Raw genomic sequence first — 23,013 nt, 5'->3', positions numbered from 1 at the left:
TTGCTCTGATATGGATGTGTAGAGCTCTTGCTGCATTTTCTTCTCCAGTACATTAGATAGCCATGATGGACAGCCGCTGGATTCTTGAGCCCTAGAGGGGCCCAGCGCATCTGTGCAGGGTCCGCCTCTGTCATCAGGGCTGCATTCAACATTCATCTCACCATCAAGGGAGCCGAGGGTCCACCAGCAATGCAAGGAGGACCTTCAGAAGAGCCTCTGTAGGCTTTAAACAGCCGCTCCGCTACCCTTTCAAGGCCCGCTTTTTTTTCATTCAAGGGATGTGGGCATTGCTGGCTAGGCCAGCATTTATTACCTATCCCTAATTGCCCATGAGAAGGTGGTGGTGAGCAGCATTCTTGAACCATTGCAGTCCATGTGGTGTAGGTACGTGCACAATGTTGTTAGGTGTGGAGTTCCAGGATTTTGACCCAGTCAGGATGGTGAATGGCTTGAAGGGGATCTTCCAAGTGGTGGTGTTCCCATTTCTCTGCTGCCCTTGTCCTTCAAGATGGTAGTGGTCATGGGTTTGGAAGGTGTTGTCTAAGGAGTCCTGGTGAGTTTCTGCAGTGCATTTTGTAGATGGTACACACGGCTGCCACAGTGTGTTGGTGGTGGAGGAAGTGAATGTTTGTGGATGTGGCGCCAATCAAGCGGGCTGCTTTGACCTGGACGGTGTCAAGCTTCTTGAGAGTTGTGGGAGCTGCACTCATCCAGGCAGGTGGAGAATACTCCATCACACTCCTGACTTGTGCCTTGTAGATGGTGGACAGACTTTGGGGAGTCAGGTGGTAGGTTACTCGTCACAGGATTCCTAGCCTCTGACCTGTTCTTGTAGCCACAGCATTTATATAGTTAGTCAATTTAGTTTCTGGTCAATTGTAACCCCCAGGATGTTGATAGTGGGGGATTCAGCGATGGTATTGCCATTGAATGTTAAGAGGAGATGGTTGGATTCTCTATTATTCAAGATGGTCATTGCCTGGCACTTGTGTGGCACAAAAGTAACTTCCCGCTTGTCAGCCCAAGCCTGAATAGTGTCCTGGTCTTGCTGCATTTGGACATGGACTGCTTCAGTATCTGAGGAATCGTGAATGGTGCTGAATCGTGAATTGTGCAATCATCAGCGAACATCCCCACTTCTGACCTGCCCTTCCCTCCTTGCCTGGAATGGTTCAACACCTGGCAATGGGTCTATGCATCTTGGGGTCATATCACCCAACTGTTGCTCAAGATAGCTCATGAATTTAAGTTCAGGAAAGTGACAGTCCTAAATCTAAAATGTGATTATTTGCAGGTGGTCTTGGTGTTGTAAGGATAGGAGTGACAGTTCCATGGCCACCACGTAAACATTGCTATCTGGAAGTGGTATTACACTTAACGACAGGTGTAAAATTGTGTTTGTTAGGAGGAATAAGAAACCCACCTTGGAAAATAAGAGTGAGGAGATCAAAGTCTGATACACAAATCATTAAAAAGTAGCTAAGCAGTTTAACAAAACCATAAAAAGCACAAACTTGGGTTTATTTCTAGTGGAAGATAATTAAAAAGCAAATAAGTGGTGAGCATGTGGAACTCCCTACCAGACGGAATGGTTGCGCTGAATAGCATAGATGCATTTAAGGAGAACCTATATAAATACGTGAGGGAGAAAAGAATAGAAGGATATGCTGATAGGATGAGATGAAGAGAGATAGGATGAGGCTCATGTGGTGCATAAACACATGCATGGACCAGTTGGATCAAATGTCCTGTTTCTGTGCTGTAAAATCTATCTAACTCTGTGTAATATTTTACACTGCCCAATGCCTCCATGTTATACTGACAAGTTATAAGCCAGCAAATTATTCAGCAATGATACAAACATTTAAAACTTTCGTATGGTATCCCTGGTCTGCTATTTTAACAGAAGCATTAACCCTATTTAAACAAAAGAATTCAACATTTCTATTAAAATGCAAAACAATGAAACAAAGGGAATATGCTATAGTAACATAACAAGGTTATTGATGAAAGAAAGGGTTTAAAAAGAGAGACAACAGGTTTCAGATGGTTGAATTTTGATAGATGAGTCAGGAAACCAAACAAACTGGAAAATGATTACAGAGCACCTAATCCATGTTTATCAGGTTGTTTTTAAGAGTTATTCAGGACAGGAGAATCAGAGGACAAAGTGAAAGAAGCCTTAAGAGTGAAAGAGGAATTAAGTTTAACATTGGGAAATAAGTTTAATCTTAGACTGAGATGACTTGTATTAATCTAACAATTCACAAAAGCCTATCCACATGAATCAGACATTACAAATGTGATCAGCCATAACCATATACAGAACTGGGCAGTTGCCATTTTAGCATTATGAGTTATATCAGACCATATCCAAAGAAGCTATTACAACTGAAAACGTACACTCACGTTATAATGAAAGGGATATAAAAGTCAACCTTTCCATAATTTATTAAGTGGAAATCCACAAGTGCGTCAGTTGCCAACATTAATTTCCTTAATACTTAAATTGTCAATACTGTGTTCAGGCAGCAGATGACCTTTGACATTGTTGCATCATGCATTTGCTGCAACAAAAAAACAGAAAGGGATCCAAGCTGTGGTGAGAGTATTATTGCACTCTACTCTGGATGTTGGATTCCTGATAATACCAGACACAGCAATCTAAGGAGAAGCACACTGCAAACAAAAAGCCAATCAACTTAATTACAACAGGGTCTCAGGTTAACTGCATTTGAAGAAAAATCAGAAGCTAGCGTTAATTAATGTTACAGTAGGTGAAAAGCTTAATCAGACAATCTTTATATTCTTAACGACGTACCTGAACAGCACCATTTGACAAGTTACTGAAAAGTGCTTGCCCAGCACTGACTTTGTGTTTGACCCCTCTTACTGTACCATTTTTACTCAAGATATTAATTCTCTTTCTAAAGATCCCTCTGTCTTTGGTGGCGCTTGCGAACAGAAACATGTCATCACATTCACTTTCACTGCCATCAGTTTCCAAGGCAAAATGCTGCTCATTATGGCCATTCACTTCACTGTAACTACTGCACTGCTCAGTCTCAGAATTGCTGGCACATTCTGACACTTGGGAGTCCACCAGGTCTCCGTCGGTGTACACTTCTTTCAGCACTCTTCCACTGGTTGCAGAAGATACTCGAAATCTAACTTTTTTCTGTTGCCGTTCTCCGTCTGTCTTCATTATGCCGATGAGTCTACCTTTTTCCATTGAAGAGTAAACTTCACATTGTCTTTTCAACAAAATAATCCTCTTGCAGTCAGTTCAAAAGGTATATATAGACTTCCCTATAATATGGGTAGATGTTTCATATATATATAGCAGTGCCATCAAAACATAAGAGCGTGAAGGACAGTAATTAGCACTGATCCTCATACCGTCTTACTTCAATAATGCATAAGATTACACCATAGTCACCTTTATACCAGCAGTAGGTAAAGTGATACAAATGATTAAATATTTAATCACCATTGTGCACTCTCTGTGTAACATCCAGACGTAGGAAGGTACTAAAAATATTTAGTTCCATTGGAACATGTTCTACCAATTCATACTAAACCTCTCTTTTGTCTCAAATATAATGGCCAGTACAGTAGATTTTAGCAACTGATATTAAACCTCACTTGAGCGGAGTGCAGGAAGGAACAGCTGCTGAGAATGAATGTATAATCCTTACAGAACATGCCAAAAGGAAAACCCATCAGCCTTTGTAAGAAGAATATGAACATTTTTTTAAATGAACATTGCCACAGTTTAGTACAAACTAGGTAAATTATATAGAATTACAAAGGATTACATGGGGTATACCTGCAGAAACAGGCCATTTGGCCCAACCAGTTCATAACGGTGTTTATGCTCCACTTGAGCCTCCTACCATTTTGTCTCATCTAAATGTATCTTCATAGCTATCTATTCTCTTTGCCCTCATATGCTTGTGTAAATTCCTCTTACATGCACCTATACTATTCACTTCAACCACTCTCTGTGGTAGCAAGTTCCACATTCTTACCGCTCTTTGGGAAAATAAGTTTCTTCTGAATTCCCTATTGGATTTCTTGGTGACTTTCTTATATTGATGGCCTCTAGTGATTCTCTTCTCCACAAGAGGAAACATTCTCTCTGTATTCATTTTCTTAAAACTTTTCATCATTTTAAAGACTTCTATTAGGTCATCCCTCAGCCTTCTATTTTCAAGAGAAAAAGATAAAGGGGTAAAATTCACTTGGGTAGTAATGCAAAAAAGGCAAAAAAAAGCACATAAGTTAGAGGCCAGAAACTCACCTTAAATTGGGCCTTGGATCCTATTTCAATAATTTGAATGAGCCATTTCCAGAGGCAGCTCATCGCCTAATCATTAATTTCACCCCACATTCCTCACCAGCAGTGGCTCCATCCACAGGTAAGCCCTGGTGAGGAGAAGTTGAACAGGAGGTGAGGGCTAGCAATGTTGAAGGTTGCTCCAAAGATGCACAGTTTTAGGAATATATGAACATAGGGCTTAGGAGCAGGAGTAAGCCGTTCGGCCCTTCGAGCTTGCTCCACCATTTGATAAGATCATGGGTGATCTTGTTGTGGTCTCAACTCCACTTTGCTGTCTGTCCCCCATAACCATTGGACAGAGTTTTCCGTGCCATCTTGCAATAGGCGTATTCAGCGGCATGAGCGGACAATATGGCAAGAAGGCCAGAAATTGGCTTCATAGCTGCATGAAGCCAGTTTGCAATCGTCCACTCAGCCCATTGATGGCGGGCTGCGTTTCCCACCAACGGTCATTGGGACCTCATTGCAATGCATCTGCATATCATTATAAGGCCAGCCAGCTGGAATCGTACCCCACACTGGATCGTCTGCCCACATTGTTGGGAAAACACACGGTGCAGAACATGTCTTGACAAGTGTGACATGCAGAAGTCGGGACTTACCGCCTTGCTCACGTCGCAGACTTCCGAGGAGCAGGAGATGATAGAGCCTGACAGCAACGGCACACTGGAGGAATGTCCATGGCATGCTGGGTGGATTCTCATAGACATGGCTCTGCAGTGAAGCAGCGCATGGAAAGTGGAAAGTCACCGTTGAGGATCTGCTCACAATGGATGATGGCCGAGGGGATGGAGAGGAAGGTCCAGCTGTGTTTGAGAGAGGCAGATGTACCAGGGGCATGGAAGAGGAAGCTCTCGGATTGACTAGGAGAGGAAGAGATGTCGGGAGGGGTGAGGTTGAGAGGTGGGGAACAAAGGTATTGGGGGGAAGTTGGGAGGGGGGAGGGAGTATGGGGGGGAGAAGACGGCAACTGTGGAGATAGGTGCAAGGGGGCTGTAAGGTGTAAGGGAAAGAGTTCGGAAGGAGAAAGGAGTGCAGAGAGGGGAGGGAGTCCAGGGGGTGGAAGGAGTGGGAGGAGGAGAGGGAGTCCAGGGGAGGGAAAGAGTGCAGAGAGGGGAGGGAGTACAGGTAGGGGGAAGGAGTGTTGAGAGGGGAGGGAGTCTAGGGGGAGAAAGGAATGCAGAGAGGGGAGGAAATGCAGGAGAAGGAAGGACTGCGGAGAAGGGAGGGGGTCCGGTTGAGGAAGGAGTGTGGAGAGGGAAGTAAGAGTGGAGGAAGAAGTGAGGGTGTCTGAAGGAGTCACGAAGAGGGAAGGACTGTCCAGTGAGGAGGGAAAGACTAAGTGGGGAGGAGTCCGGTGGGTTGGGGGGGGTGGTGAGTGGGAAGGAGTTTCAAGGGGGGAAGGTTTTCCATCTGGGGAAGGGGTTCCAGAGGGAGAAGGAGTCCAGAGTGTGGGGATGTCCAGGTGAACTTGCAAGGGAGGACTCTGATGAGTCCATGACTGCTTCCTGGGGAGCAAACTGAGGGCGGGTGGGGAAGGAGGGAATGGTGAAAATGACCGAGGGCAGAGTGGGGCTGTAGGGTGGGAGGGTCAGGATTCAACAGTATCTGTAGAAGGGGTGGCGAGAGTGGTTGGTGGGGACTCGGAGGCAGACATGGTCCCCCGGGGGGAAGGAGGAGGTTAGGGAAGTTAATGTGGATGGGGTGGGATTTTCAGGAAGGGAGGGAATGTGTATGCCCATCTGGACATTCCTGAAAGAAAAGGGTTGTGGCTGGTAGGTCACAAAGGGGAGGTGGAAGGTGATGGGGGAAAGGAAATGGATGACTAGGGGAGGGGAAAGAGTGGGGAAACGAATGAAATACTGTATCACTACCATGCTGTCTAAATCAAAAGTGAAATGAGAGTCGTGGTGGGTGAGATCAGCTGCTACATGAGAGTGTGATCAGTGGGTGGGTGGAGATGCAGGTCAGCTCAGATGGACATCTGAATGTGAACTCCAGCAGGCAGCACTGAAAATGCTCAGGATATTGAAATGAGTGTGATACAGGAAGGATCTGTGTGCGTGGGAGAATGCTTGCACGAGGCTCCGAAAGGCCTTGCCACACACACACACTTCTCCCTCCGAAAATCGCTCGTCAGTCAGCTGCTCCCTCTGCGGTGACAGAGGATGAGGTTGAGGGGATCACAGGCAAAGTGGACTCGGGGGGAGTGGACAGCCTCTGAGATCCCTGAATGGATGACCCAGGGGTGTCCAGCTGCCACTCCTCCTCCCTTCTGGTGCCTGGGGGCCCCGGCCTTACTCCTTGGAGGAATTGGAGCACCTGGAGGGATGTCAAGGTGCTCCATTTCCCTTTTGCATTGCCACTGCAGGGACTCACCCATGGGTCTCACGATGGAGTGCAGTTCTGCACACATTTCCATGTTCTGTTGAACTAGGGTTTCCATGGCATCCGCCATCCTTCCCATGGACACCTCCATATGCACATGTGTGGCACTGTTTCATCAGAGAGCAGGCAGACGCAGTGCTCTGACTCACAAGCTACTCTGTTGAATGCTTCCAATAGCTCTGCATGATGTTCCCTAGCCTTCTGCTGACTCTCCATGATGGGTTGGAAGGCCAAATCCAGAGGTTCGTCATCTGGCTTGGACCTCTTCCCTACCAGCCCTCTGAGTGCTGGGGAGCTTGGCCGCACCTGCTTTCTCCTGCTGCAGACACATGTCCGCATGGTGACCACCAGATTATAGACCAGAGCTTGTTCTAGATCGTGGTCCCACCGAGGTGTGTGTCTCTGCGCTGGTGGAGGGTGTGGGTAAGCACTGTGACCGGTCTTCCAGGCTGCTTATTTCCAGCTCTTCAACGGAGAAGGTGTCTTCTTGGCGAGTTAGGGACCTGGATGGAGCTGAGGGACTGGATGGCTGAGGGTGTTGTTCCCTTGAAAGAGCTCCCTGTGAACCAACGTACAGATAATTAGTGCATGGCAGCAGAGTCAAAAGCAGAAGAGAGAGCACTCATATTTGTGTTGAGAGAGGGATGGTGTGGTGCAGGATCCTCCCGAGGGTGTTTGCCGCCGACCTCACCATCATCGCAGGCACGGTCCATCTCCTCACCAGTCAGTGTGATGGCACACTCCTCAAAGTGAGTGAGGAGTCTAATGTGGGCCACGCCTTGTCTGGGACCTCTCCCTGTTGATGTGAGCAGGCTTCTCCTCCATGTAAACAGATGAGGAGAGTGTGAGCAGGACTCGTGGCACTGCATGGAATGTTTGTGTGTTGAGCGGAGCCATGGACGGGATGAGGACATGAGCTCGAGATGATATGTGCCTGATGGAGATGCGAGGGTGTGTGTGAGAGTTGGTGATATTGTCCCGTGAGGTGTGAGAGCCCTGTGGACGTGTGATGGGTTTGTGAGCATGTGAGTTGAGAGTGATGAGAAGAGTGACTTATCCTGGCGGAATGGATGAGATCATTCATCCTGTCATGGTACTGCGTGGCTGTCTTCTTTTGCAGGACAGTGGCGCTGACCACTGTTGCCACCGCCTGCCATGTTGGATTGGTGATGCTGCTGCCTGAGCGGGGCAGAGGATATCATGGTGGGCCTCCTAGATGTCCAAAAGGTGCTAGAGGAATGCGTCACTAAACCGGGGGACTGCAGTCTTTTTGCCTTTCGGGGCCACCCTGTCTCTTCTGTGCAGCAGTCCTCAGTTGGAAGCACTGAGAGGTCTGTGCGCAACTGCTATTTAAATGTAGCGCCCAGCTGATGAAGCGGCGTGATGATGGCATGGCGGGCGAATGAGAGCCCGCCCACCATTGTAATGGGATGTTTCCCAGGAATCCATAATTAACACTGTGGGTTTGGGATGCTATGGTGTGAGAAGCTGCCATTGCAGCCAGCGGGTAAAACTTCATCTTTCCTGCCCGCTACCGCACTTAGTGCAAATCTGGAATGATTCCACCCATTGGCCCCCTTGTCTATGAAAATTCTGTCTAACTCTGCCTTGAAAAAATTCAAAGACTCAGCCTCCACTCCTCTCTGGGGAAGAGAATTCCACACACTAATGACCTTCTGAGAGAAAAAATTTCTCCTCATCTCAGTCTTGACAGGGAGACCTCTTATTCTTAAGCTGTGCTCTCGTCTCCCACATGAGGAAACCTCCTCCCGGTATCCACTCTATCAAGTCCCCTCAGGATCTTATATGTTTCAATAAGATTACCTCTAATTATTCTAAACTCCATGGGTAAAGGCCCAACCTGTTCAACATTTCCTCTTAAGATAAGCCCTCCATCCCAGGAATGAGTCGAGCAGGTGCTGCACTGGATCGGATGCCTGATGACCGCAAGTTGCCACTTAATAGCTCTCAAAGTCTTTGGGCATGAGGACAATGATTTAATCCATGCCACATTTGAACTAAGAAGCCCGAGGCTCAAGTTCAGTCTAAATAATTATCTTAAGTAATATGAGCAATTCTGCTGGACCCTGTCCTGCTTCCACAGGCAGCTCTCTGACTGATGATTCAAAGCTCAGGCTCTCTGGCTTGCTGGCAACAGGCCTCAAGTTCCAGACCTCAAGCAGGAGCAATGGCTGATCACAGCTGGCAAGAAAGCTGTGGAGTTGGGAGAAGTAATGCAGCTCATATTGACTCCACAAAATTTGAAAAATAATTAAAACTTACCTGTTTGCATCCACTCTGTTAGAGGAGTATATTTTAAATATGATAAAATGTTCTATGATTCAAACTCAATAGATTCTTCAAATTAGTTTTAGCAAGCAGATAGTATGTACAACAGTATTTAGGTCCAAACAAAAACAGAAAATGCTGGAAAAACTCAGCATGTCTAACAGCATCTGGAGAGAAAGACAGAGTTAACGTTTCATGTCCATATGACTCTTCTTCAGAGTGTTTAGGTCCATATTTGAGGACTTGAGTGCATTACAATTATGAGCTCACTATTCAGATTGATCAAATCCTGCCAATCCGAATCTTCTGTATAAATTGTCATTTTTTATACATTTGTCTTATCCTACCATATGATGCTCAGCATGATTTCATTAATTGCCTCCCAGTCCCCAGTGCTTAAGTTAATGTCCTGATCTTCATCCCAAAACCTACCCTGCCCTATTCCTGCAACATCAAGCCGATCCTTAGGGTCAAGCTGACAGTTTATAAGGCCTGTGTTCTCAATATCTTGTTGTATGGTTGTGAAACCTGGATGATTTACAGCTATCAAAAAAAGAAGCCTAAAAATTTCACTGTTTGCAGTGCATTATGGGTATTTCCCTGCAGGCCAAAACCACGAATGTGGCAGTCCTCTCCAAGTCAGATCTCCCAGGCTTGTTCACGCTCATCAAACAGAAAATGCTTTGCTGGCTCAAGCATGTCTGCAGGATACCAAGGATTTTCTGTATTGTGAGTTAGACCAGGGGGATGCCCAAAGCTTCACTTGCAAGTGTGACATGAAGGCCCTAGACATCAATTATCACACCTGGGAGTCAATAGCTGATTACAGAGGAAAATGGCAACACTTTCTGTGGGCTGACATTCACCACCACAATGACCAGTGGCTACAGGTGCTTGCAACAGACGCTTACGCCAAAAACAACAACCTACAACAACATTTGGTAGCTTCATGTGTGGTACTTGTGGCAGAACCTGCCTCTCAAGGATTGACCTCTTGAGCCATCAGCAAAGATACGCCACAAGAAGACACCCCATCTGAAGTGGATTTGTTTGCTGTGTGTCCACCTTCTTTCATAGAGAGAAGATGTTGCTGAAAAAAAGACATGTTGTCAAAGCATTTTGTCTCGCACTCATCAGGTCAATTCACAAGGATACCAAATGTAAAGGAAACAGCAATTTATACTTAATTAAAACAGAATGCTGATTGGTTGGCTGTTCCCAACTGGCAAAATACTGACTGTATCCAACCATCCCGTGCTTGTAATACTCAAAACACAGTGTCCAACATTAGATGTGATTCCACAATTGGACAGCATTTGCTAAACAACCCTGAGTGCCCTAAGAATTATGCTGACAACCAATTCAGGATTATCCATAAGGCTTGCAGTGTAGTGCACTTACATGTGCCAGAAGCTACTCATATGAATACACAGGGCCTTGTTCTTTGCAGACAGAAAGAACATGTTCACACATTGTTGGAAAAACTCAGTCTTCTTCAGAAGAGTCACATGGACTCAAAGCGTTAACCCTGTTTCTCTCTCCATAGATGCTGTCAGACCTGTGGAGCTTTTCCAGTATTTTCTGTTTTTATTTCAGATTTCTAGCATGCGCAGTATTTTGCTTTTATGTACACACATTGCGCCTGTTTCAACTAAACAAAATAGACAACAATCATTCCCTGATTTATTCCCCGGGGCAATGCCTGGACCAATAAGAGTCAAGCTGCCTTGTTTGATTTTAAACAAAGCTTGGCAGTTAACTGTCAGTCATCAGTTAACTGGTGCATTCCTCATGGAATGCAAGATCTACCAACCAGAGTCCTCTCACCAACCAATCAGCACTCTCTTCTCACAAAATGTAAATCGTGGTTCCATTTACATTTGGCATTCTTGCAAATTGTCCTGATGAGTGCCAGGGAGTCTTCGACAATATCTTTTTTCAGCAATGCTCATGCCTGTACCACCAAACAGCTAAGAGAGAAGATATTTGCTTTATCTGTGCTGCTCTCCAAATTATATTCTTTGCGACTGTAACTGTGGTGCATATGACCCCATGTCCTCCTCAAACTCTCTGAAAGCTTCAAAACAGTTGATTAACCATCCAAACATGACAATCTTTGGATTACTCCCAGTGTCGCTCGCTGGTAAAAATAGGGCTCTTAAGATAATGCAAACTAAAGCATGGCTAGAAAAATGGTGCAGGTGTGAGGGGCCCAGATTCTTTGAGCTTCGGAACCAGTTCTAGGATGAGGTAGATGGAATGTACCTTCATAGGGCTGGGACCATTGTCCTCGTAGGGAGGTTAACAACTGTTGTGTGGGAAGGTTTAAATAGATTTGGCAGGGGGAGAGACACCAAGATGAAGCAGTAGAAAAGAGATACAGAGTGCACATAGGACTGGGAAAGGGAAAGTGCAAGGTGGAAGAAGGTGGGTTTAGCGTGCTTGTGCATAAATATACAGAGCATAAAGTTGGTGAGCTGCAGGCACAAGTAGCTAGATGGGATTTTGATAATAACAGAGAGCTGATTCAAACAAGGAAAAGAATGGTCACTTAATATTCCTGGCTACAATGTATTCAGGAAAGACGGAGAGGAAAAATAAGGGGTTGGAAATATTGATCAAAGGTATTGTCATGAATTAGAAAGTAATGATGTGCTTGAGGGTTCAAAGACAGAATCCAATAGGTAGAATTAAGGAACAATAGAGGAGCTATTACAACTGGGTTACACTCAAGACCATTGAACAGTGAGAAGGAGATAGAGTAGCAAATTTGCAGGCGATTGTCAGGAAGGTGCAAGCACTTTAGAGTGTTGACAATTGAACACTTCAATTATCATAATATAGACTGAGAAAATAAGAGTGCAAAGAGGAAAGAGGAAAAGGAATTTTTGAAAAGTGTACAAGAGAATTTTCTTTATCAGTGTGCTTCCAGCCCAACAAGGAAGGAAGCAATGCTCGATCTAGTTCTGTGGAATCAAATGGAGATCTTTAAAGAGGAGAACATTTGGGTACAGAATAAGCACATTCCCAAAAGGGGGCAGGGAAGGGGATCCAAAGCTAAAACTTACTGCATGACTAAAACATAGGCCTGGGCCTTCCACAAGCTTGTACTGATAGGCTTAAATTGGCCAAACCAATGCAAAAGAACACAGAATATTGAACACAATTTACATCAAGTATAAATCAAGTATCCATGATCTTTAATACTGATTTAAAGACATCAGACTGGAATCTGGCACCATTCACAAAATAGACTATACCACCCAAACGAAATAATGAGGATGCTAGGTTTCCATATATCACGCCTGTTTCGAGGGGATTCTTCAAATTGAGCTCATTTATCGTACAGGCACCAAGAGGGACATTATAAAAGTTTTTAAATATCAAAAGGTATTTAATTTACTTCGGGTAGAATCTTCTGGTCCCACCAACAGCAGGAAGCTTGGCAGGTGGGGAGCTTAATTTGGTGCAAGGCCAAAAATCAGTTTCCCGACAGTGGGATGAACTTTAGCAACTATATTTTCGGGCCTTTAAAGGAAGGTTAAAGGCAGGTCAAACCTCCCGACGAACAATGTCGAGAAGCCCCTTTGCATGCATTAACAAGTCATGCATGCTCATTAAAAGGCTGCCTCACCAGAGTTAAGCTCCCCCTCCAAATTCAGCTCCCCGCCAGTGAGAAATTAGAACATTCACGTTTACTACTGCTTATAAGTGGCACCTGGCGAGGTTATCTTGTTCCATGATTAATGGTCAGTTGCCACTGCATTGTCCTTTTTGGGGAGCATCTGTAAATGCCAGCCTATGCTTCAGACCGGGTGGTAGCAGTACAAGTTGCATGGAGGATGACCAAGGAAGGGAGGAAGTGTTAGTGGGGAAGGGTGGAGCAGTGGCCGGGTAAAAGTGGAAGAGATAGTGCAGGCTGTCTGGGTGCCCTTTAAATATGGCGCCCGGACATTCAACCCCATGAGGTAATGGTGGGGATGGTGACCTCCTGCCCGCAACCCCCCCACCCCCCGCCCCAATCTGGAAATTCACTGTGCTCTGCACAGATGCCTAGGTAATGAGCTGACCAGTGCAAGATCGCGTGCCGTCAGCTGTTCTACCCCACAGCGGAAATTACTTCCGCGCCTGCCATCGAACTTAGACTCCAGAATGGAAGATCCCAGCCTTAGAAACTGATTAGCATACACCAAATAACTAGTAAATGGTTTGATATGCTTTGTTTACGCTATTTTCACTACGTCATTTAAAATCAGGTTACTCACACGGTGTGGACAATACAGTCTGATTTAAAAATTCTTATCTTTTTGTGATAACCCATTTTCAGCTATTTTGATAAAACTGCTCTAGGGTTCAACTCTTAAATACATCAATGGATATTTTTAAATGCAAAAAGAAAAAGAACAATTGTGTTCCATTTTGCTGCCTGTTGTGCTGATGCATGGAAGATTTTATTTTTTAGGTCAGGCAAATGAGTTTCACTTTGAAAAAAATGATGCCATTTCAAGCGCAATATACAGCTAGTTGCACAAACTATCAATTATATAGAGGTTCAAGTGAAACAGAAAAAGGATTCTTATGATGAATCACCCCCCTACAACCTTAAACCAGCTTATATTTCAGCCCTCTCCTATTTTTACTTAGCTCTGTTGAAGGGTCATGAGGACTCGAAACATCAACTCTTTTCTTCTCCGCCGATGCTGCCAGACCTGCTGAGTTTTTCCAGGTAATTCGGTTTTTGTTTTGGATATCCAGCATCCGCAGTAGTTTTTTGTTTTTAGTCTTATGATGAATGTTAGGTTTACAGCAAACAAACCAAGCTGAAAAAAAATACGGGGGAGAAATAGAAGAACAAAGAGAGTGTGTGAGAATAGATTGGTGGGCAACATGAAAGGGAACCCTTTCCTGTTGCAGGGGGCATTTATTCAGGTGGGAGGGTGGTGGTTGGGGAACCCACCATTTCCCGCCCCCACCCCGATTAAGTCCACGGCAGGAAGGCTCTTCAACGCTATTCCTGCTTGTGGCAGGGGGGGTGAGGGGTGGGTCAACACACAGGGATCATGAGAAGCAAATCCAAGCAAGGTTAAATAATTGAAAAGGGAAATTTTCCAGGGTTATGAGGAACAAGTAGAGGATTGGTACTGATTGGATATCTCTTTCAAAGAGCCAGTGTAAGCACATGTGTAAGTTAGCCTTCTTCTGTGCAGTACCATTCTAATGTTTCTTCCAATGCCCATCTTTTGTTGCCCAGCTTAATGCAACCTCCTTTCTCGGTTCCACTCTTATCCATACAATCATAGCCAGAGTATCTCCAGCAATGCTTCTCTTCCTGGCGGTTCAATTTTATCTCCAGAATTTCCCCAAATGTCGCCCCTTCCTCATCGACATGTTGTTCTTTAGCAACAAGCAAATTAATGCATAGTAAAGTAAAAGCAAAGTACTGCCAATACTGGAAATCCAAAATAAAAACAGCAGGCCTGGCAGCAGCTGTGGAGTGAGAAAGAGTTCATGTTTCGAGTCAAAAATGACTCTTCTACCTAAGATGCTACTAGACCTGCTGAGTTTTTCCAGCACTTTCTGTTTTTACTATAAATTAATCAGACCCAACACTGCAACTCTAGGGCAGAATTTAACGCCTCATGGGCGGGCATGTGCCCGACCCGATCAGGCATAAAATAGCTCGAGATGACGTCGGGCAAGCATCCCAACGTCATCCCACGTTCACACGGTATTCTGGTCAGCGGACACGTGCAAAAGTCAGAAGCGTGCCCACCAACAAGTAAGAGGGCAACTAAGCCCATTAACGCCGCAATTGACTCCAATTTTTCATTGCCTGTCCAACCTTACAGTTGGTAGAAGGGCAAATTGACCAGGCAGCGTTTGCATTTTTCATCAAGCCTCATCCACGGGCAGGATGAGATTTCCGTGATGAAATAAAATTTAGGCCTGAATTGTCAGCTCAGCAGGTGGGCATGATCGGCGTGCCCGGGAGTAGTCCGCAAACCGACCTCCGACCACGATCGGTCCCCAACCTTTGAAATGCTCAGCACTGCCAGGGTGGGGGCAGGAAGAGGATGGGCGATGACAACAACGTGGGCACAGGCCAGCACTGACAGAAAGCTCCCTGAAGGCAGAGAGCTGCCTCAGGCAGCTGAAGACCTGAAAAAGCAAAAATGAAGGTTTCAAAAGCTGAACAAAAGTGTCCATCCATCATAATCAATCACCTGAAAATTTGGCTGATGAAATTGCTGTCCACAGAAATTTATTTATATTTTATTTCATCACAGAAACCTCATCCCGCCCGTGGATGAGATTTGATGAAAAATGCAAAGGCCGATTTGCCCGGCTGCCAACCGTGAGTTGGATGGGCAAAGAAAAATTGGAGTCAATTGCGCCGTTAATGGGCTTAATTCCCTTCTTAATTGTCAGCAGGTGCATTTCCGGCTTTTGCGCGTGCCCGCTGACCAAAATATCACGGGAGCGTGAAATGACTTCGGGACGCTCGCCCGACGTCATCTCGCGTTATTTTATGCCTGATCAGGTCAGGCGCCCGCCGCAAAGCATAAAATTCTGTCCATAAATTAATATCTGTGCATAGCATTTTCATTAGCTAAATTTTCAGGTGATTGTTTATGATACCTACATGTGACAACAAACCCACGGCAATATGATTGACCCTTAACTGCCCTCTGACATGATCTAGCAAGCCACTCAGTTGTATCAAACCACCATGAAGGCTGGAATTTTTGCAGCCTCTTTGGCATCGGGCGTCATGGCAGGATGGGGGGTGGGGGGGGGGCGACAACAATATGGCGAGAAGGCCAAAAATCAGTTTTTCGCCATAGTGAAACCAGCTTGCAATCTTCTGCTCCACCCATCAATGGCGGGCCGCATTTCCCACCACTGCACATTGGGAACCTTATTTCAATACTTTAACATCTCATTATAAGCTCTGCTCACCAGAATCTTCCCCCTACGTCCACTTTACGCCCACATCAGTATGACTTCAGAACGGCATGCTTCACGACTGCCTTTAAAAGGAATGCACCTGGTGAGCTGAACTTCAAGAGGAACCTAGAGGCGAGTGCACACAACCTTGCGCAATGCTCAAGAGCATCACCCATAGGACATCAAGGGACAGGCACCACGCATTCAGGGGGTGCACAAGCAAGTCCCTTTTTCCCAGCTGGCTTTCAGTGCGGTTCCAGGGCAAGTGCTCCAATTCAGATCAGGGCGGGGGTGGGGGATGGTGCTTGAATGGGTGGCAAGGCAGAACAGACTGAAGGAAGTGCACAAGCACATGGCAAGGAGGGTGGGGAAAGGATGGGGGGAGGGAAGCGGCCTCGTACTTGGAAAAGCTTGTCAAATTGTGCATTCTTCCACAGCTGAGACGTTCAGCTGCAGCTCCATTGATATGCTTGGAGTTGGGCCTCTGAAGCTTTTCTGTCCACTCAAGCAACACAAAAGCAAGAAATTGCCACCAAATGCTCCAGAACTTTTCACCCCTTGGGCACCAACTGCAAATTAATGTGCGTATTAGGGGGCAGCAGAACAATTGGCCAACTGAGCAAGTTGTACAATCCCCATACAAAAGGTGACCATGACACTGTCCCCAGTGGAGGTCCATACAGCTCCTTGCAATGTCTTTATTAAGGTTTGGACCAGTATCCCTCATGGTTCAAGCTAACAACGCAGCCTTGCAGTGCATGTTAAGAGATTACCTGCACCTGAGCTGAGAGCACAGCATGCAGTCCAGTGGCTGAAGCTGCCGCCAACCGATCAAGTGGAGTGGGCAGAGATGGGTGGGATTTCGGACAGTCATGCAGCGCACAACACACTGCCCATCCAGCATGCGTGAAGGGGCCATGAGACTTAACCAAGAGAGGTTCTTAGTACACCCATGCTAATCCACAAATCTCTCTCTTTGGGCCTGCAGGAGGCAGACATCAGGATCATGGAGCCTGGTGATTTAATGGTATGCCTCATGACTTACAGACGCCAGAGAAGAAGGAGAGAGCGGTGGCTTGGAAAAGGGAGGAGCACCTCCCTCAAGATGAAGGGGTGGCAGGGCCTGCTGTGCACACAGCTGAAGACCCACAGGGAGCCATCACTCATAAGCACCTCGCTAGACCCAGGGTCCATAGATGGCACTTGTTATTCCTGCCGATGACTGAGAATCAGTGTCACCAAAGACTGCACATGTCGAGGGACTTGGTCAGTCCATTCTGCCACCTGCTGCAGGATTTGGCGCCATAGGGACATGGAGGACATCCACTGCCAGTGGCCGTGAAAGTGGCTGCGGTGCTCAATTTTTACACCAGTGGCTCCTTCCAGGGCTCCACAGGTGACCTGTGTGGGATCTCTCAAGCCTCCACCCACAAGTGTATCCAGGAGATGACAGTAGCCATCTTCATGAAGGCACAGAATTTTGCGCATTTTGCCTGGGATCAGGAAAGCCAAGAAGCAAGAGCGCTGGGATTTGCGCAGATATCTGGTTTTCCACAAGTATAGGGTGCCATTGACTACACTCATGTGGCACTTAGATCTCCATGGCAACAAGCAGTCAACTATTTTAACCACAAGGGTTTCCCCTCGCTGAATGTTCAGCTGGTCTGTGACTGCCACAAACTCATCCTACGGGTCTGCACATGATTCCCACGGAGTGTCCGTGACTCCTACATCCTTAACAGGTCTCAGATCCATGACATCTTCCAGGGTCCAGAGAGGTCGCAGGGTTGGCTCCTCAGGGACAAGGGCTACCCAAAGAGGACGCGGCTGATGATGCCCATGCGGCGGCCTTAGACTTCAGCAGAGCAACGGTACAATGAGGCTCATGCTGCATCCCAGACTTTGGTGGAGCAAACGATAGGCATTTTGAAAATGAGGTTCCGGTTCCTCGACAGGCACCTGTAATACAGTGTCCAGAGGGTGTCGCGCCTCCTGCTGATTACCACATACCATACGACCGTACACCCACCCCCCACGCCCACCACCCCCTCACATCGGCTGATGAATCAGTGCTCCTCCATGTTGAACACCACTTGGAGGAAGCACTGAGGGTGGCAAGGGCACAGAATGTAATCTGGGTGGGGAACTTCAATGTCCATCACCAAGAATGGCTTGGTAGCACCAGTACAGACCGAGCTGGCCAAAGTCCTAAAGGGAATAGCTGCTAGATTGGGTCTGCAGTAGGTGGAAAGGGAACCAAAAAGAGGGAAAAACAGGCTTGACTTCATTCTCACCAACCTGCCTATGTCTGCCCATGACAGTATTGGCAGGAGTGACTACTGACAGCCCTTGTGGAAACAAGGTCCCATCTTCACATTGAGGGTACCCTCCATCGTGTTATGTGGCACTACCACCGTGCTAAATTGGATAGATTTCAAGCAGATCTAGAAACTCAAGACTGGGCAACCATGAGGCGCTGTGGGCCATCAGCAGCAGCAGAATTGTACTCAACCACAATCTGTAGCCACATGGCCCGGCATATCCCCCACTCTGCCATTACCACCAAGCCAGGGGATCAAACCCAGTTCAATGAAGAGTGCAGAAGGGCATGCCAGGGGCCACACCAGGCATAGGACTACTTGCATGCCTGTAGTAATCTGATATGTAATATACCTTTGAGGCAAATGTTGTAATGTGAGGTCACATGATCTTAAATCCAAATAACAGAGTAGCACGGGCTACCTCTGTAGTCAGTAGTCTTGAGTTAAAGTCTGAAGAGTATAAACAGAGTTTTGAGTTGTAAGTACGTGAGTGTAGCTACTGAGTTCCTTTTGTAAATAAACAGAATGTGTTTCTTCTAAGAACGACCTACTGACCTTCTCTGTCTTGATACCAACTCGGTCACCCCGAAACAAGTGCAACCCAGATCCTTTAGCCCCAACAAACCAGGGCACTGGATCCAACAGTGCCAAACTGCAGAAGCAGTAAGTGACAGACAGAGCTAAGCGATTCCACAACCAACAGATCAGATCTAAGCTCTGCAGCCCTGCCACATCCAGTCGTGAATGGTGGTGGACAATTAAACAACTCACTGGAGGAGGAGGCTCCACAGATATCCCCATCCTCAAGGATGGAGGAGCCCAGCACATCAGTGCAAAAGATAAGGCTGAAGCATTTGCTACAATCTTCAGCCAGAAGTGCCACGTGGATGATCCATCTTGGACTCTCCAAGGTCCCCAGCCTTACAGATGCCAGCCTTCAGCCAATTCAGTTCACTGCATGTGAGATCAAGAAACAGCTGAAGGCACTGGATACTGCAAAGGCTATGGGCCCTGACAATATTCAAGAATAGTACTGAAGACTTATGCTCTGTAACATGCCACACCCCTACCCAAGCTGTTCCAGTACAGCTACAACATTGACATCTACCCGACTATGTGGAAAATTGCCCAGGTATGTCTGTAAACAAAATGCAGGATAAATCCAACCTGGCCAAGTACGGCCTCATCAGTCTACTCTCCATCATCAGTAAAGTGATGAAAGGGGGATCATCAACAGTGCTTTCAAGCAGCACTTGCTTAGCAATAACCTGCTCACTGACACTCAATTTGGGTTCTGCCAGATCCACTCACCTCCTGACCTCATTACAGCCTTGGTTCAAACATGGACAAAAGAGCTGAAATCCCGAGGTGAGGTGAGAGTGACTGTACTTGACATCAAGGCAACATTTGACCGAGTCTGGCATCAAGGAGCCCTAGCAAAACTGGGGTCATTAGGAATCATGGAGGCATGACTGCAGGAGGATGTGGATTGGAACCTGAATATTGAAGGAGACAGGGTATTTAGGAAGGACAGGAAGTGGGTGGTTCTGTTAGTTAATGATGGTATTAGCACAATAGAAAGGGATGACCTAAGATCAGTAAACTGGGATGTAGAAATGGTTTGGGTAGAGATGAGAAATGGTAAAGGCAAGGTAAATAGAAAGTTTTCAGGATAGTTTCTTAGAACAGTATGTTCTGGAGCCAACCTGAGAGCAGGGTCTATTAGACCTGGTATTGTGCAATGAGATGGGAGTAATTAATGATCTCATAATGAAGGCACCCCTAGAAAGCAGCGACCAGAATATGATTGAATTTTACATTCAGTTTAAGGGAGAGAGGATTGGGTCTGAGACTAAGGATGGAATTTTCAGTGCTTACTGGCATCGGGCATGATCGGTGGCATGAGCAGACAATATGGCACAATCGGTTTTACAACAGCTGGAAACCAGTTCCTGATTGTCCGCTCAGCCCGCCGATGGCAAGCCGTGTTTCCTGCTATCAGATATCGGGAACCTCATTGTAATATATCAGCGTATCATTATCAGGCCAACCCATCGGAATTGTCCCTCCCCCACTGGATCATCCACCCCTGTCAGCAGGAAAGCATGCCAACATGTTCTGTGACTGTTGGCGGGGGCAGGGGGGGTTAAGGGCAGCCCTGCTATTGAGGGGACTGGTGGAGGTGGGGGGTGGGGGAGGGGGCGGGTGGGTGAGGGGAAGGGCAGCCCTGCCGTTGAATATAGCGCATACGCATTCAGGGTCAGGGGTAAGGTGGGCGAGGGAAGTGGCCACACATTAGGGAAATCTATATAAAGTGACCATTCCTCTGCAACTCAGACAGTTCAGCCGCAGTCACATTGATATGATTGGAGTCAGGCTCCTAGCTTTTCTGCTCAGTCAAGCAACGTAGAGGCATCAAAATGCCACCAAGTGCCCCAGAGCTTCCCCCACTCCACACCCCCTCCCCACCCAGCACAGACTGTAAATTCATGAGCGTTTTAGTGGACTGCAGGACAGTTGGATGACTGCACACGTTGTACAATCTCCTCACTAAAGCTGTCCATGGAGCAGTCACTGCTGGAGGTGCTCAGAGCCCCTTGCAATCTCAGCAACCCAGTTTGGACCAGTCTCCCCCATGGTTCAAGCTAACAGGGCAGCCATGCAGTGCACTAATCTCTGGCCATCCACGTGTGACCAGCACTCTCCGGGAAGCATTAAGGGGCCGTCACACTTAACTGAACAGGCTCTTAGTACACCCACGCTAACCACGTGTCTCTCTCTTTCATCCTGCAGGTGGAGTACATCAGGCTTGTGGAGCCTGGTGACCTAACTGTATGCCTGATGGCCTATAGAGTGTGAAGAAGACGGAGGAGTGAGTAACTTTGGTACCTGGCTGCGCGGATGCAGGAGCAGCAACCTCAGAATGAAGGGGCGATTGGGGCTCCTGCAAATGCCACCCAAGAGCCACTGTGAGCCGTCGCAGGCTGGTGCCTAGCGACACCCAGGGTCAACAGACGCAGCCTTTCATTCCTGCAGATGACTGATAACCAGTGTCGCCGAACACTGTGCATGCCCAGGGGAGGTCAGTCACATCTGCCAGCTACTGCACAATTTGGCACCACAGGGACATTGAGGGCATCCGCTGCAAGTGGCTGTGAAAGTGGCGGTGCCCAATTTCTATGCCAGTGGCTCCTTTCAGGGCTCCACAGGTGACCTTTGTAGGATCTCACAATCCTCCACCCAAAAATGCATCCATGAGGTCACGGATGCCATCTTCAGGAGGGCACACAAATTTGTGCATTTTAACCAGGACCGGGACAGCCAGGATGCAAGAATGATTGGATTCACCCAGATCTCATGTTTCCCACATGTGCAGGGTGCAATGGACTGCACTCATGTAGTACTCAAATCTCCGTTGTAACACGCGGTGAACTATATCAACCGCAAGGACTCCCATTCGCTGAATGTGCAACAAATGTGTGACCACCAGAAACGCATCCTGCAGGTCTGCACATGGTTTCCAGGGAGTGTCCATGATGCCTACATCCTCAGTCAGTCACAGATTCCTGGAGTCTTCCAGGGTCCACAGAGGCTGCAGGGTTGGCTCCTTGGGGACAAGGGCTGCCCGCAGAGGCCGTGGCTGATGACACCCGTGTGGCGGCCTCAGGCTGCAGCAGAGCGACATTATAATGAAACTCATGCTGCAGCTCGCAACTTGGTGGAGCAGACCATCAGGATGCTGAAGATGCAGTTCCGGTGCCTGGACCGGTCTGGTGGAGCCTTGCATTACAGTCCGCAGAGGGTGTCAGCATTGACATCGTCTGCTGCATCCTTTACAACCTGGTGCTGCAACGGGGTGAGGGAGCTGGCTGAGGAGGAGATGGAGGAGCTGCACATTTCCTCCGATGAGGAGGATGCCGATGGGGATGAGGGTGAGAAGGTACTTAGTAGCGACGATGACGGGGATGAGGCCCTCGCACTGGCTAGATGAGACAGGCATGCTCAGGACGTCCTCATTGCTGCTAGATTTGTGGAGGATGATGACAACATGCAATGAGGAGACCCCATAGATCCTCACATCTCATCTGTGAACATTTGACTCCAGTCTGGCTCATGGCAGCTTGAATACCCTCTTTGAGAATGTTCCTGTCATGGAGATGCAGTGGAAGCCCTAATAGTCGCTCGATTGCAGGAGGATGATGATGACATGCAGTGAGGACACTCCATAAATCTTCACATAGCCCCTGAGAATGTCTGACTCCTGTCTGGCTAAGGGCAGATCGCTTGCACTCTGCGATCAGGGTCATATCATAGAGATGCAGCCATGAAACTTTAGAAGCATTTGATCCTTTGCCCACGTTCAGCACCTGAGCCCTTCAGGAGCTGGAGCACAGCATCGGTGGTCACAGGTGCTGAAGAGATAGGAGCCAGCCCCTCCTTGAAGGTGCTGAGAGCACACCAAGAGAATGAGAGAACTCTGTGGTGCCTGCCCACTATTCTGGCAGCAATGACAAGCACCTCTGAGGTGCAGACATCAGTAATGTTTCCAGGGAGTGTAAGGCTCACTGTGGTCTGAAGGCTGCACAGAGCACAGGGAAGAGGCCCTGGACTGAGACACCTGCCTTTATCTTGTGCAGAAAAGTTTCACATCTGAGTGACAATAACACTGCTCATCAGAAGGAGGGGCCATAGGCAGGAAGACATTCTTGGGAGTTTACTGACAAT

At 47.2% G+C, this 23,013-nt stretch overlaps 1 protein-coding gene across 1 annotated transcript in view; it reads right to left on the bottom strand.

Annotated features, from left to right (window-relative positions):
• grxcr1a (glutaredoxin and cysteine rich domain containing 1 a) overlaps nt 1–3,205 on the bottom strand; it is a 155,126-nt gene extending 151,921 nt beyond the window's left edge. Inside the window, exon 1 of the mRNA XM_078562104.1 lies at nt 2,822–3,205. Coding sequence (XP_078418230.1) covers nt 2,822–3,205 — 384 coding nt within the window. The remainder of the gene's footprint in view (nt 1–2,821) is intronic.
• Nucleotides 3,206–23,013: the final 19,808 nt, after the last annotated feature.

This window comes from Cetorhinus maximus, chromosome 1, assembly GCF_964194155.1.
Source record: "Cetorhinus maximus chromosome 1, sCetMax3.hap1.1, whole genome shotgun sequence".
NCBI lineage: Eukaryota > Metazoa > Chordata > Chondrichthyes > Lamniformes > Cetorhinidae > Cetorhinus > Cetorhinus maximus.
This window is presented reverse-complemented; position numbering and strand designations above follow the sequence as displayed.